General features: G+C 37.2%; 1 protein-coding gene across 1 annotated transcript in view; it reads left to right on the top strand.

Annotated features, from left to right (window-relative positions):
• Positions 1-16798, top strand: part of LOC149225618 (phytoene synthase 2, chloroplastic-like) — a 99025-nt gene that overhangs the window by 37808 nt on the left and 44419 nt on the right. The window contains exon 2 of the mRNA XM_089377206.1: positions 12497-12547. Coding sequence (XP_089233332.1) covers positions 12497-12547 — 51 coding nt within the window. The remainder of the gene's footprint in view (positions 1-12496; positions 12548-16798) is intronic.

Here is a 16798-nt window from a genome sequence, read left to right as displayed (position 1 = left end):
ACTGGGACCTGCTCCTCTGGTTTTTTTACTATCTTGAGCTGGTCAGGTGATAGGTCTGACTCTATGCACACTAGCCTGACATGCTTTCAGTGGTAATGCATGCATACCTGTGGTTTTTTTGGTGAATGAAAGATCTGTTTTCATAGAAATCGCCAGTCAAACGGGACCATTTGAATGTATCATATTGCATATTGAATTTCCTATTCTGTTGGTTAGGAATGATTGCTAGTACAGTAGATTTGTCAGCCATTCGCGCTCACTTCTGTACCACATAGAGTTATCTCATTTGCCCTATTGTAATCCATTACGTGTTTTGTCCTAGAGAGCAATCAAAAGGCCACGAGAAACATTGTCGCACCTTCGATTTTTATGATGTTTAACAACAAGGAGAAGTACAAGCCCTCTTTTTTTTAATCATGTGGTAACTCTTTGCGCTAGAATTTTGCACTAGTTCTTTGGCTTTCGATATATTGTTTGTAGTTATCTCTATTGCTCTACCCTACGTGATTGGCATAACTGTCAACGATTCTGGGTTTTCTTGGTTGATGGTGCTAGTGCCAACGTGGAAGATGAATTCAACGTTAATGATCAGGTGTCTCCGTGTGTCGGTTCGCTATCGAATCTGACTTTGAAGAATATTCAACAATAATTTCTGGCTACGTTGGTGGGGGCGTGAGGACCCTTCTCATGGGGCTCGACAGACTAAGGTTTTGTCTCTCCTTTCGAAACAACATCTGCATCATTTAAAAAATAAAAAAAATATGGTATAGTCAGTTAAAAAGAAGCTAAAGCTCCATGGCTGCTTGGGAAAGGAAAGAAATCCCATTTGCATGCTTGGTTGAGTGTGAGAGGAAAGTTGTGATGACTACGAAGGACAATAGCACTGTGAAGGGAATGCATAGCGACCTTTCAGTGTAGCGTGGCAGTCTGAAAAAGCCTATGCGACACATGGAAACATATGCGACACATTGTTTGTATGTTGTTGAAGACCATATATAAGTATTAAACGAACATATAAAACTCACCACAGACCAGTGAATGATGCAATTGAAGAATGCATTGAGCTCCATTCTTTTATCATAGTGTATTATGTGCTTTTATCATAGTATGCGTTGATTTCATTTCTTCAAGACTGTGCCCTTTCTTGAAGCTCGCGCTAAGTGGTGTAGGTGTGATATATGATATTCAAGGCACGTATATGGTGGAGAGATTTGGGACCTGTTGCGTGGGTCTCCATTGGTCATGAATGCGCATTAGAGTTACATGAAAGAGAGGAACATTGTGCATACTTAGTCGAAAGGTGTGATATATGATATTCATTGCCGTGAAACATATTCAATACATATGGTGTGTCGAATTATATGGCACATGTTGGTTCGTGCGAGCTGTTGCTTATAATTACGTGCAATGGTTCATATGTGAGACATGCGTTGGTCCATAATCTCTCATACTGCTCCCTACATTGAGTCAGTTGCGTCGGTATATGAGAGTCATATGCGTTGAATGTAATGCATTATAGCTTATGTGGTTTCCTTTTTACATGTACGTTGTTAGTTTGAATGTCCTTTTAAAGGTCGTCTATGGTGGATGACTATGTGTTGATTCCTTGTTATATCGACTGCGACGTAAGTGCTTATGGTTCATGAAAGCAGTGTTTAAATGAGCATAAAGTGAGTTTCTTATATAACGGTATATGTTGAAAGTTGGTGAGCGTTGAATTGAATATATATTGTATGTTTCTCTTCATTTATATGCACAATGGTCTTGATGGTTGTCATATAGAAGGCAGTGATTGTTTTGGAAATTAAAAGTAGTTTTTTGTGGAGGAGGGTTTAGCCTTTTGGATGCCTTAAGAACTATTGCACGTTGATTGTTGATTGTAACGGCTCTAATTGGTGAAGTATTAGAGTTCCTTAATACTCAATACTTTCATACATTCTGCTACTGATAACACCATCCAAATCAACAAAGACTCTCTCTCTGAAATTCAGACCTGCCTACAATATGCACAAGAAAACATTGACGTTTTGCAGCTTGAGTCATAACTTCAGCAAGATGAATTACAACAACATAAGCATCATTCTGAACTTGTTTTTGCTCAGAACAATCCTTTATTTCAGGTTGAAACAAACTCCCATCAATAGGAAGAAAGTGGTCAAATAGTAAAGTTAAGGTTGACTTACATTCAGAGCCGAGTGTAAGAGAAAATTTGCATGAAGATGTAGATGTTCAGTTTGTGCTTCCCAAGCCCATAATCAGACCTTGGGAAGAACTTGTCGACAACAAGCATAAAACAGGGCTTGGATATGAAAAGTAGGTGTCCTTTCATATTCCAGACTATTCCAAGCCCATTCAATTTCAAAGTGTTGAGTTTCTTCATGATGGTTCATCTTCACTTGTTCTTGCTCCTCCTCCACAACAACAAATTGTTAAATGCCAACATTGTGACAGAGTTGACCATGTGAAAGATCATTGTTTTGATCTTTATCCGTGCAAACATTGTGGTCAACACACTCATTCTTCAAACATATGCTTCGGAAAGAAGCCTCTTGCAAGAATGAAGATTCACCTTGGATGGATCGCTTCTTGGTAATAGGCTTCAACAACTAATAAGATATTTCGGTCATATGTCAGAATTTCTTCTAGAGTATTAAAAAGTCTTACAATTGAGTTTTTTTCATCTTCTCACCTTGCATCTGACAGGGGGGAATCGATGGTCATATACAAGCTTCAAAGCGACATCAAACAACCCTGAGCCACAACCTGAACTTGCTGCCTGAGCCTACAGCCAGAGACAACCATATTCAAATTCAGAGTTGTAGCCAGAGAAAAAGAAGCCCATAATGCATTTGGTTGGTGGCCTTCCTTAAACCACTGCAGGTTGAAGACTTCCCTTTTTCTAGGTTGAAGGTTTCCCTTTTCAAAGCATTAAGGAACAAGTGCAAAAGACTTCAGCTTCTTGCAAATTTGGAAGAGTTCCAGGAATCACACTAAGCGGTCCAGGTTGAGACCCAAAGGTCTCCCTTTTCACAAAAAATTGGGAGCACTTCCTCTAGTAGAAGACTTCAGCTTCTTGCCAGATTTGGAAGAGTTTTGGGAACTGCACTAAGCGTTCCAGTGTTGGTGGTCATCCTTAAACCATCGCCGGTTGAGACCTCGAGTTCTCCCACCTTATGCCATCATCTCAGAGAGCACATTCAACTTATTGTTGTCATGCATTGTTGTATTTTTGTATTAGAGCTCTCTTCTTGGACTCGTATATACCCCTTCAGATTAAGGGGGGGAATGTTGGACACCTAATCCGCTAAGGGTTGGTGTGGAATGTGAACAGTCACCAGAGTCCAAGAGACCACTTGGTATGTGAAGACCAAGGGTCACAAGGAAATGTATAAATGTACATTATTGTGAATAATAAATGCAATGACTGTTTATTCTATTTGACTCTCTATTCCATGTATGTGTTTAACAGAGACTAGAGAGGTGTCTTTTGTTATCGGAGGAATTCAGATTGAGGTGTTGGAAGAACATGCTCTTGCTAATTGTGATAAACAGATTGACGACATCGCTGCTAATGTCATTCCAGATGACAACGTTGTTGAAGCCAGGTTTGAGTCTGTATAACCAAAAATTGAGCCATATCAACATCCTCATAAGGATCAAAGGAAATCACCTCAACATTCTTGAACATATTATAGCCCTCCATTCATCTCATTGCAGAAGAGACGTGAAAGGATGAATTGTGGACCAATGTCGACCATCGGGATCAATTGTGGTTGGATTGATCGATGGTCATGGAGTCATTTGAAAAGATGTTTGTGGACTTCGTACAGTTGTAACTTGTGTTTCATTAGTTGTACAATCATACAAAGTTCTTGTTGTTAGCAGTTGATTGTCGCTACTCCCTCAGTTGTATTTCAAGGGGGAATTTGTTGATGTTGATTCTTGCTCCCCCCACCACTGTGTTTTAGGGAGGGGGGGTTTGATGATGACATATATTGTTGTTGTTGTTGCTGTGTTGACTATTCCTAGTATTTTCTTCTTTGTGTTGGTGATGGTGTTCATATATCTTCATGAGTTTTGTTGTACCGTATTTGAACTGAGTTTGCCATATTTACAAGTCTCATTGCTCATTTGTTGGTTGATGGTGTTGCTTCTGTTTGAAGCCTTTGTCTTGGTTCTTTACTAGTGTCTATTTTCTCTGAACCATTTCGAGGGAAGTTGACAGTGTTTTATGCTCTTATGCTTCTGCAACATTTTCTACTTCAAAGATCAACCAACCTCATTGAGGTTTTATGGATCTCATCTTCACAAATTTGGTATTTTAGCTTTTTGTACTTCCTGATTGGAGTGGGCCTCTATTCTTGCCATTCAATGGATTATTGTGGGTTCTACAGTTTCAACTCTATACTTATCTGAGCACTGGCATATTGTTAGGATATTCCGACACATAGGAAATAGTTAAGTATAACTTGTTCTAGTGTATAGTTAGGTAAAGTGTGTTTCTTTACTATGTACATTTGTAACTTACAATCCGACGGTCACGATATGTTCTAGACATAAAGTGATCCGACGGTTCATTCTCTCCTCGGTATTACTGACACTTGATCTGTGGCTTAACACCCAATTGGTCCATGATCTCTATTTAAAGAGCATGGAGGGTCATTTGTAGGGTGACCGTTCATGAGAGAAGCTTATGTACATTTTTTTTCTTTTATTAATAAATTGCCTGAAGTGGTCGTGTTGGCTCAGGCTATGGACTGTTTCCCTCTTTGAGGGTTTTAACCACATCAAAAAATACTAGTGTATTGATCTGTGATCTGTTTGTGAGCAGTGTCTTTTGGTGTTCTATCTGAGGAACTTACCCTGTAAATTCCTACATGGTATCAAAGCTATTTGAGGGTCACATCCATTGGTGATCCAAATCCGAAGTCGGTACAACTGCATCCGACTGTCGTTTCCTAGATCTATTGTTTTTCACTGTTTTCGGGCCGAGAGAACTGCTCTATTGTGTTAGGAGCATCTGTTCCAGTGAGGAACTCCTTTCGTTTCACACGAAAAGGTTTTTGGTAGCCCTAGCTACATCATTTTTAAGATCTTGAGGTATACAGTCTGTATTTGCGGTTTTAGTTATTCATCTCTCCGTTTTTTCAGTTTATTTAGCTCTCTATTTTTAATTACCGGATCTAACCTTTCATTTCTGCGTATGCCCTTTGCTCTTTGCCCCACGACTTGTGTGATTTGGGCAAATCAGAAACATAAAGGAAGGATTTTTCTCATGCGTATGCTCTTTTCCGCCGCGCCTTAGTGTGATCTTGGAAAATCAGAAACATTGAGGAAAATATTTAGTTTCCGGTGAAAGCTAACTTCAAGCCATAAGGTTTGGTTTTTTTTGCATGTCCGTGTTGGGTTGTGTGGTTTTTTGTTTTGTAGGCAAAAATAGCTTTTTCAAGTAAGCACGCACCCCAAAGCTTCAGTGACTAAAAAAAAAACCCTTCCTCTTTTCCAAAAATTACTAACCTTTTAAACTAGCTCACTTGGTCCAAAGTTACTTTATGAGAATAGAGGTCTTGGGTTCAAGTCTTTCTTTTTGTTGAGTTACTTTTTCAAAAAGCACATGTAACTTATGTTTTAAAGTTACTTTATGTAAAAGTGTTCTCACCCATTATAAAAAGTCACTTATAATTATAAAGTCTCTTTATCTTTTATTTAAGTTACAATTTAGTGAGTAGATCATAAATTACCATTGTAAAAGTGACTTTCACTTATTTATAAAAGTGGGTCACATAATTTTTTTTTTAAAGTGAGCTAATTAGATTAAGTTTGGAGGGGGGGGGGGATTTTTTTTTTAAATATAGCATTATCATTCACTTCCGCACATTCACGCACTTCGTCGTTATTTTCAACAACTTTTCTTCAAAAAGCCATAACTTTTTCATTCGAAAGCGTTTTTAGAGCCGTTTTTTTTGAATCGGCCTAATTTTTCGAGATCTTTCTATTGGAACACTTAGTTTCAGCATCTACAGCTTCAGTCTCTATTAAAATGGAAAGTCCATGCCAAGTTATTCTTGACAGCACCAACTACTTCCAATGGTGGTCCTACATTGTGGATTTACTTAGAAGTAAAAGTCTTTACAGAATAGCCTCAGGTCAAGAAACTAAACCTAAAGATGAAGATAAGGCAGCCAAATGGGAAAATAGGCAAGATCAAGCACGTGGGTTAATAGGGATGTCTATTTCTCCAGACCTTAGATTCCATATTGCAGAACTTGATACCCCTAATGAAGCAATGAAACAACTCACTAAAGTTTTTGAAATTAAAAATGAAATTAGAGCCCATCAACTCGAAAATGAGTTGCTTACGTTGGACCCCAATAATTTTTCTTCCATTGAAGATTTTTTGTCCAAGTTCAAGACCCTTAGACTTCTCTTGGAAGGTGTTAAGGTTAAGAAAGAAAATGGTAGCCTTATTTATTCCATTCTTACTAAGTTGGGACCAACCCACTCTGTGTTTGTTTCCACCTTCCATTCTACTAGAGAAGCTTTCATTTCTCAAGGACAAGACTATAAGTCCCCCTCTTTTGATGCCTTTTGTGATTCTTTAATAAGAGAACAAGAAAAACTCTTACATCTTGGTCTTCTTAATCTTGGAAACTCTTCTGAGAAAGACTTAGCAGCCCGACAACAACCAAATTCAAATAATCCTAAGAAGCAGTGTCCTAAAAAGAATGGTCCTAAACCAAACAAGGGTCCTAAGCAATTTCAGTCTCAAAATGAAAAATCAATTCAACAAAATGATAAGGCAAATAAAAACAAAGGGAAGAAGACTGATAGACATTGCAACTTTTGTAATCAAGATGGCCACTTAGAATCCAAATGCTTGAAGAAGACGGAAGCCTTGGAAGCAACAATGAAGAAGCATAACATCCATTTGGAGCATTCTTCAACTTCAACTTCATCTTCAGGAATAACACTTTCTGCATGTGGTTGTCAAGCATCTCGGTTTGGTTATGCACTAAATGTATCTTCTTCTTCTCATTCTCATGAGTGGCTCATTGATTCTGGAGCTTCTTATCACATGGCCAAAAACAAAGCCATGTTTTCTTCTTTAAATGATTGTAACACCAAAAATATATATGTTGGTGATGATAGATCTCTTAGTGTTGTAGGGAATGGAACTATTCATCTAGACAATTGTCAATTTAATGATGTATTATGTGTTCCAACCTTATCCTGCAACCTTCTACCTGTATATCAGATAACTCATTTAGGTGAAGGTAAAATCGTTGAATTTTCACCTCATGATGTTGTAATTAAGGACCTAAGATATCCCAGACAGATTTTAGCTACTGGCATCGCTGATGATTCTACAAGGTTGTATAAGTTTAACAACTTTGGGTCATCAACTCTTCCCTCCGTATTTGTTGCTCATAATGATGAAGTGAACAAACTTTGGCATGAACGATTTGGTCACTTAAACTATCGCTCCCTTCAAAATCTATGTAAAGAAAATATGGTGATAGGTCTTCCTATGGTATCTCGCAGAGATGGTGTTTGTTCCGGATGTGTACTCAGAAAACATCATCGTGATAGTTTTGAAAAACGTGCCTTTTGGCACGCCTCAACCCCTTTACAACTTGTGCATAGTGATTTATGTGGTCCACTTCCAGTTGTTTCCTTCTTTGGCTACAACTATTTCTTAACTTTCATTGATGATTTCTCCAGACACACTTGGGTATACTTCTTAAAACTCAAGAGTGAAGTATTAACATGTTTTTGGCCTTTAAGGCCTTTGTTGAGAAACAATCTGGACATCAAATTCTTAAGCTAAGATCTGATAATGGCAGAGAATATGTTAACAACAAATTCATCAACTTTTGCACTGAGCATGGAATTCAAATGCAATATATTGTTCCATATACTCCACAACAAAATGGTGTAGCTGAAAGGAAGAATTGCACCTTAAAGGAAATGGCTAATTGTATGCTTCAATCTAAAGGACTTAGTTTTAATTTTTGGGCAGAAGCAATTAACTGTGCAAATTAAATAGTAAATCGCACTCCTACTAAGGTTTTAAGAATATCACTCCAAAAGAAGCATGGAGCTCAATTAAACCAGATGTAAGTCACTTTTGTGTTTTTGGAAGTGAAGCATGGGCCCATATTCCCAATGAGAAACATAAAGCATTAGAACCTAAGAGTGAAAAATGTATTTTTGTCGGATATTCTGAAGATGTCAAAGGATATAGACTTATTCCACTTAAGTCCAAAAATGTTATCATTAGAAGAGATGTAAAGTTTGCTAAAACTATATTGGCCTACGAGCCTAGTTCGGCGGATGTGCCACCTCTCTCTATCACTTCTACTTCTGAAAATATTTCTTCTTCAGCTGATGACAGTGAGGATGACAATCCTCCCCCACCTTCTCAGGATTCTCCTTCAGCTCCTCAGCTTCCAAAATGGGTTCGTGCTACTCGGGATGCAACAAGACCCAGGTGCTCTTGCAGGTGATCCTACAGATCAACGATGTACACATTCTCAGTTCGATAGAGCCTCTTCTTTACTGGCTCAAGCTTCAGCGAATTATGATCCCGACACCTTTGCAGAAGCTTCAAGCCATCCAGATTGGGACATAGCTATGAATAAAGAATATCGTTCATTATTGGCAAATGATACATGGGATCTTGTTCCTCTTCCAAAGGGACAAAAATTGCTAGATGCAAATGGGTTTACAGAACCAAGTATGGACCGGATGGAAAAGTTGATAAACATAAAGCTCGTCTTGTTGCTAAAGGTTTTTCACAAGTTGAAGGCATTGACTATACTGAAACCTTCTCCCTTGTTGCCAAAATGAACTCTATCCACCTTGTTCTTTCCCTTGCTGCCTCTTTCAAATGGAAAGTCCATCAGATGGATGTTAAATATGCCTTTTTGCATGGGGAATTGCATGAAGAAATCTATATGGAACAACCTTTTGGCTTTATACAAACAAACTCTAGCCTTGTATGTCGGCTAAAAAATCCCTTTATGGTCTCAAGCAAGCCCCTAGGGCTTGGTATGCCAAAATGGATAGCTTTCTTTTAGATATTGGCTTTTCTAGGTGTCATTCTGACAATACTGTCTACACCAAGAAAATGGGTAAGTCTCTTATCATTCTTGTTCTTGATGTTGATGATCTTATCCTTATTGGTAGTGATCCCAACCTTATAAACCATGTGAAGTCCAGCCTTAAAAAGTAGTTTGAAATGACAGACTTAGGACACTTGCATTATTTTCTTGGTCTTCAAGTCTTGCAATCCAAGGAAGGTATTTCCCTTTCCTAGTCCAAGTATGCCTGTGATCTTCTACGCCACTTTCACATGGAAGACTGTAAGCCAACCCCTTCTCCCTTTCAATCTAGAGCCAAACTTTTAGTCACTTGTACTTCCCCTGAAGTTGATGCTACCTTATACCGTCAGCTTGTAGGAAAACTTTGTATCTGACCCATACCCGTCCCGACCTTTCCTTTGCTGTTGGCCTTATTGCTCGGTTTATGCAAAACCCACATGAAAGTCATTGGAAAGCAGCTAAAAGAATACTTTGTTATGTTCGAGGTACAATTCAGTTTGGGATTCATTACAGTGCAGAAGCATCTCCTCTATTGGTTGGTTTCACTGATTTTGATTGGGCTGGTGACCCTGATGATCGGAAGTCTACTGCAGGTTATGTCTTCACTCTTGGTTTTGGACCTATTACATGGGCTTGCAAGAAACAAAGTGCCATTTCTCTTTCTTCAGCAGAAGCAGAGTATCATGGCGCTGTAGAAGCTAGTAAGGAAGCCCTGTGGCTTCGTCAGATCCTGTCAGAGTTTGGCTTTCAGCAGCAACATCCGACTACACTTTGGTGTGATAATCAAAGTGCCATTCAACTATGCAAAGATCCAGTCCAACATCAGCGCAACAAACACATTGAACTACACATGCACTTCATCAGAAAGCTCATTCATGATCATGTTCTTGAAGTTCAATATTGTTCAACCGATGATCAAGTTGTAGACATCTTTACAAAGGCTCTCACAGAGGTGAAGTTTACTAAACTTTGATTTATGGTTGGAGTTCAGGAAGTTGTCACTAAGGGGGGATAGGTTCTAATGCCTCCTTCCTTCTCCTATTGTGTCATATTTGTACATCCGCCAATCCTATCCCAAGTTGTTCTTAAGGGGGGATATTAGGATATTCCGACACATAGGAAATAGTTAAGTATAACTTGGTCTAGTGTAGAGTTAGGTAAGGTGTGTTTCTTTACTATGTACATTTGTAACTTACAATCCGATCGTCACGATATGTTCTAGACATGAAGTGATCCGACATTTCATTCTCTTCTCGGTATTATCGACACTTGATCCGTGGCTTAACACCCGATTGGTCCATGATCTCTATTTAAAGAGCATGGAGGGTCATTTATAGGGTGACCGTTCATGAGAGAAGCTTATGTAAATTTTCTTTCTTTTATTAATAAATTGCCTAAAGTGGCTGCGTTGGCTCAGGTCGTGGACTGTTTTCCTCTTTGAGGGTTTTAACCACGTCAAGAATATTGGTGTATTGATCTGTGATCTGTTTGTGAGCGGTGTCCTTTGGTGTTCTATTTGAAGAACTTACCCTGTAAGTTCCTACACATATTTCTCTCTTTTGGAGAGGAGTTTTTTTTTTGGTACAGGTTTTTCTTCTTTTCTCCGCTTATGAGAGTTTGTATTTGAGTACCTTATTACTAATTAGGGCTTGTTGTTATGACCCAATTTTTTCTTTATGTTTATTTTGCACTCCCTATGTTTCACTTAGGGGGGGGGGGTGTTAGAGTTGGTATTTTCAAACGCTTCTCTTCTAGATGAGCTAGTTATAGTGAGTTGTAAGGTCACATAGGGATTTGTATCTGCCCATTTGTCATAGCTATCTTTAACCAACACTGGGCCTCCTCCATTGTTATATAATGAAGGTCTTCTATGTACTTTTATAGTTGTGATAAATACTAGTGTTGAAAATATCGGTATCGGCAAACATAAAAAATCAAAAAAATTTATTTATTTATTTTTATTTTTCAGATTTTTAAACATTGCCGATATTTTCAGATATTTTCAAAACGTAAAATATCGCGATATTTACTCGGCGATATATCGTTTTTCCAAAAATATCGTGATATTTTCAAATATCGCCGATATTATGAACACTGATAAATACCATGAGTAATTGATACCCTTACAGAAATGTGCTTGGCTTTGTATCTCCAAAGGGCAATTACTCTCATATGACAGGTCCTACAAGACTTATAGAGAGCCACTTCCCCTAGATTGATCAATTCTTTCTCCCAAACTATTTTGGCAAATTGGAAATCTCAAATTCCTTGTAGATACTTCAACCATGGACATAGAGAGCAATGGGTTGGCGATATAGTGTCCCCTCTTTTCTTCTATCAAGAAATCATTCACATTTGTTGCAAGATCTCAGAGATATACGTATTCTAGCACTCAGCTATGATGCAATGAAATGTCCATCACTAAGTTCCTCTCATTTGCTTTAAATGTTAGGAGAGTTCAAGTGGGTAGCACTCAACTTCTCCCTTGGACTATCTAGCATTGTCCACTCACTCTGGGCAATTCCCCAAAGAACCTTAGGCTTTGTATTGGTCCCTTCACAATGGTTGATAATGGTGGTCCTAGCTCCTCTTCTGGGTCTGGTGTAGTACTAAGTGTATTAATTAGCTTCTTACCCAGGGAAGTACATTTTTATATTTGTTTCCTACCCTCTAACTCTTGCGTTTACCCTTTACTCTTTATCTCTATTTGTACTTATTTTTGCGCCTAAGAGTTGCCTCTGGTACTCACACAATTGCCATTATGACTTCCTCTACTGTCTAGTTCTATTGGCTTATTTTGGTCACTTGTGTACATCAATATAATTTCCTTCTCTCTTTCTTTCCACCTGCATGGACCAAATAACAGGGTCTGTATGAAAAAACATCAAAGATTTGACTCAGGTAGGAGGGCATAGTTGAGTGCAACACTGCAAAGAGTAAGCAGAGTGAAAAGCTGAATGAAATTTCAATGTTTTACTCATTTAGTCTTATATGACCATATTTAGTCATGATAAGATAAGATAATTTTATTAATATCTAACAAATGATGAAAAAGGTAGGTCAATAGGACTGGAAAAGTACATCCAGCAAAGAAAAGTACAATGTGAGTGTGCAAAATGCTTCTTCTTTGACAAAAGCAGAAAGAACTACATAGGTATAAATATATGTTAAGTTTTTCTGATATCACGAACAATGTCCATTCTGTTAAGAGCTTCTTCTATGTCAGGCACTATTTGAGCATAGGAAAAATAGAACAAAAGAAATTAAATATGGTCAATCAGAAAGGTTAAAATTTTGTTTTTATTGCCAAGAGGCTTTATTGTTCTGTGAAGTTCCAGGCAGCTCAACTTGATTTTAGAAGAATAATCCATTTGATGTCTTTTTCTTTTCAGGAACACTACTTATGACACCAGAGAGGCGAAGGGCTATCTGGGCAATTTATGGTAAGTTTCTAGAACTTAAAATTGTAATTGTAAATGAAAAATAGTCAATTCTATATGTTATTATAAATGATTAGGAATCTTTATTAAAAAGGGCATACGATCCTTATGTTTTATGAACTAATTAAGGATTTCCTAACTTCTAGTTGATATATATGATACAGCAGTGCACAGCAAAGCACTCAGTTCTTTTTTAGAGAAGTGCAAGCAAGATTTTATTGGTACCACAAGATGTTTAGAATCACAATTCCCCATTGCTAGGTACATAACATCTAGTCATATTGCAATTGCTTGTAACCATCCTGCTCAACATCCAAAAATGTTTTGGCATGAAGGGCCATTAACATTTTAATCTGGATTATGTCTTTTTGGCAATAAACCTTTTGGATATAACTTATAAGTTCCTTTGTGAGAGAGTTTGTCCATTTTCCTGAGAACATCCCAAATAATTGTCATGCAGAGCTGCACAACTAGAAAATTGGACAACCTTTCTGTTCATTAATGTGCAAATTACATACATCTTGACCTTTTTGCAATATATTATGCTAGTTTAATAGAGCGGTATCTGATAAACATTTTTTGACAATCAGATGTTTCCTCTATGTTGATGTTCATTATTCACTTGAAACTCATACTAGCAGTTCTGATACCTTGATACTATAGAGTACCATGATCATTTAGGATACATTATCTTAATGGCAGCTGTGGTGTCAGCTACCACCAGCGGTGGACCTTGGGCATGTGGTAGGCCATTTGAAGTTTAAACAACTTTGCTATTTGTCAGCATATCCATGTCCAATAAGAGGATATTAATAGATAAAACATTACTTCTAATCAAGCTTTACAACTATTGGAGAGTGCTTGTCCTTAAACTTGCTCTGAGTAAAATATGCACACTTTTTTCCTCCTATGATACTCCAAGAATTTACAGAATCTGCTTCAGATTTATGTTATTTTATCACAAGAAAGCTATTTCAAAATATCCCAGGCTACATGGTATGACATGGAGGGATATGTCCCATGTAAAGTACATTCAAAGACGCAATTCTGTATATAATTTTCAAGCCCGACTGCCATCCTATGTTTTTGTAAATTAAATAAATCAGATCTGAACTTTCTTTTTTTATAAGATATATTTTTATATTCTATATGAGGAATATACATGTTTAAGTCCTCGTGGGACTCTTCGACAACAAGGCTTGAAACAATTACAAGGATATACTCATTATGACCTCAAAATGTCACATGCAGGGATTGAACCCAGGTGGGAAAGATAACAACATTTCTCCCAACCACCTGAGCTACATCCAACTGACTAATCAGATCTGAACTTATTTAACCATAGAGATAAATATTTTTGGACTTGCAACAATCACACATATAGCTGGAAAATGTACAGTGAAAACATAAACACTATACACAGGTAGTAAACTTTCAAATCAGCTTTTCATTTAAATATTCCAAACATACGTGAAAACCTCTACAAGCTATCAAACTAACAGTTGTACATTATATATAAAAAATCAGATCTGCACTCACTGAGATAAATCAGCTTCTTGGACAATTGAAAATTTGCTTGCTTGAACGGCTGTACAACACTGTTCAACTCTATCCATGCAACTGTACATATCTGTCCTTTGGCTTTCTTCTTGACCTTGGCTCCTCTTTTGTGCTCTGAATCTGCTCAACTAATATCACTCAGATCTCCTGAGTCTTCTTGATGTACAAAATGTGTGCATTCAACTTCTTCCATCTTGTCCTATTTATGATTTGAGAGAGATAATTAATTTCCTCAATCCTAGCAACTAATTTGCCAAATCTTAACAACTAATCTCCTTTATCCTAACAACCACCTTATTTCAACGATGAGGTGTATGACCAGTATTAGGTCAAACTTAACTCGCTAATATTCTAGAATCTCTAGATTACTTCCTTCAGATTTCTGAGACTTATTTGGTTTAGATTTCTAAGACTTGGAGACCATAGGAAATTTGACTTTCAATTTTGTTTATTGAAGTGAAATTACAATATGGTATTATTTCTCATGTTCAAATCTAACTTGTGCAAGAAGCTCCTACTCGATTTATATTTCTCAACACTCCATGTTAGCGATGAAAGAATTTTGCACCAATCCAAGTTTGTCTCTGAAAACATCCCTTTTGCTAAGGGCTTGGTCAGAATATCAACTACTTACCAATCTGTGGATACATATTGGAGATTTATTCCTCCATTGTATCCAATTTTTATGTGCTTGGATCAATCATGAAATTTGTGATTCTCGAGTTTGATACAACTCTGATTATCATAGAAAATCATTGTGTCATCCAACTCATAATAAAATAAACTTGCACTTGTGAAGCCAAATGGCCTCACAACTTGCTATGCTAGCTGCCATATACTCCGCCTTCACTGAGCTAAGTGCCATAGAGGTCTGCTTCCTACTAAATCAGGATATCATTGTTGATCCCAAACTAAAGCAACACCTTGAAGTGCTCTTTCTGTCTATTGCACAGCCTTACCGCCTAACTCCACACCTAGGATTATCGTGGAGAAAATATTTAACTCCACTTGGTGTGGCTTTGCGGGCAAGTTTCGAGTTGAGTTGTTGTTACTCAAATCTCAACTCCTCCATCTAGGCTAACTCCTAGCGAAGCCAAGGGGGGTTGACCCTACAAAAACAACTAAGACTCAACTATTCTAAAGCTAGATAAGTTAAGTTCTAGGAGTTAAAATTTAATGATCAAAGATACAATGAAATAAAATTAATATATATTTTGCAATAGATGAAATCAAAACATCATAATAACAATGACCATCTATAAGTAAAGATATTGCAATAACTAGACTAGTGCCAAATATCAAGTACTTACAAGTAAATATTCCAAGTGAAGAAGATGGTTTGAAAGTAATGCTTGGAAGTAAATACTCGATAAGTAAATGCCCAAAAGTGAATGTTTGGAAAGTAAATGTGGCAATAAAGGTAGACAAGTACAACAATTGCTCAATATGAAATACTCAGAAAAGTAAATACTTGGAACAAGATGCTTTGCCAAACAAAATGTATGTACTTGAAATAATGGAAATTGCCTAAAAAAGATAGACAAGCTTTATAAATTTAGAAAGCAAATGAGATGAAACTCCAAGTACCAATGCCGCAAGATGAATTGTACTGGAATGCAATCTTGGTTTATTTTAAATTTAAGTTAGTGCCAATTAGTTAGTTGCAAATTAAACAAGTTTCAATTGAACTCTTTCCCCAAATCTTATCTTTGCAGGGGCCTCGATCTCAAAATAGAAAGTCTTAGAGGGAAGAGGGTCCTTAAGTTATTACTTCAACCAATGAAGATGGAGGTAGATTTGTTATTGCGAAGACAAATTTGAAAGATTAAGACTAGGCTAGAGAAATGCTTGTAAAGTGACTAACTAGGCAACAAATAAATAAAAGATAGATCTGCAAGAAACAAGTGAATTACAAGTTAGAGTAGAATGTATGAAATGACAATTAGCCCAACTACTCTAATGATGATTATGCTACACTACTTAGTTCAGAAAAAAATGAAAAGCATTCAAGCATCACAAGAGAAGCTTCCCCAAATGAGGCAGGGGGGATGCATAGGGGGAAAAGTCCCCTAACTCCCAAGAAAAAATGATTTCTTTATTAGCTCCCTCTAATAGAAATGAGGGATAGAGAGAGGAAGAGTTTACAATATGTCCCTTTTGGAAAAGGGACTTGAAGAAATGATTTGGAGAAAGATACAATAAGATTCCTTCAAAGCGATCAAATACTCTTCTCCAAGAAGTTGCAAGCTAAGAGAAAATCTGATTTGTTACAATAGATCTTTTGGTAAAACCAAAGGAGAAACTTCTTTTACAAAATTACAATGTTTTCCTTGGATAATCCTTGGGTGAATAAAACAATTTAAAGGGGTTTTCAAGGTACAAATTATGGTTTTAAAATCAGTTGTCCAACAGTGGTGTTTTTGGTGCTCGAATCTGCAAAAATTTAGCACAATCCATTAAAATCCTCCTTTTGGATTGCCACAAGTCTACAAGAGATCAACAAGATAGTTAGTTTAGAAAGTGCTAAAAAATGACTAAACTAATTAAGAATTCTATCATATAGAAGGGAAAAAAATGCAGGTTTAGCAGATTAGCTTCCTATGATGTTTTCCTAAGGAATGACCAATTAAACTTGGTTTTTCTTAGCAAAATGGATGGCCGTAAAGACAACAATTCAACTAGAGGCTTGTTGCA

Source organism: Pinus tabuliformis, chromosome J (genome assembly GCF_031772625.1).
Source record: "Pinus tabuliformis cultivar Carrire ecotype Pingquan chromosome J, CPIR1, whole genome shotgun sequence".
Classification (NCBI taxonomy): domain Eukaryota; kingdom Viridiplantae; phylum Streptophyta; class Pinopsida; order Pinales; family Pinaceae; genus Pinus; species Pinus tabuliformis.
Note: the sequence above shows the minus strand (reverse complement) of the source record. Positions and strands in the feature narration are given on the sequence as shown.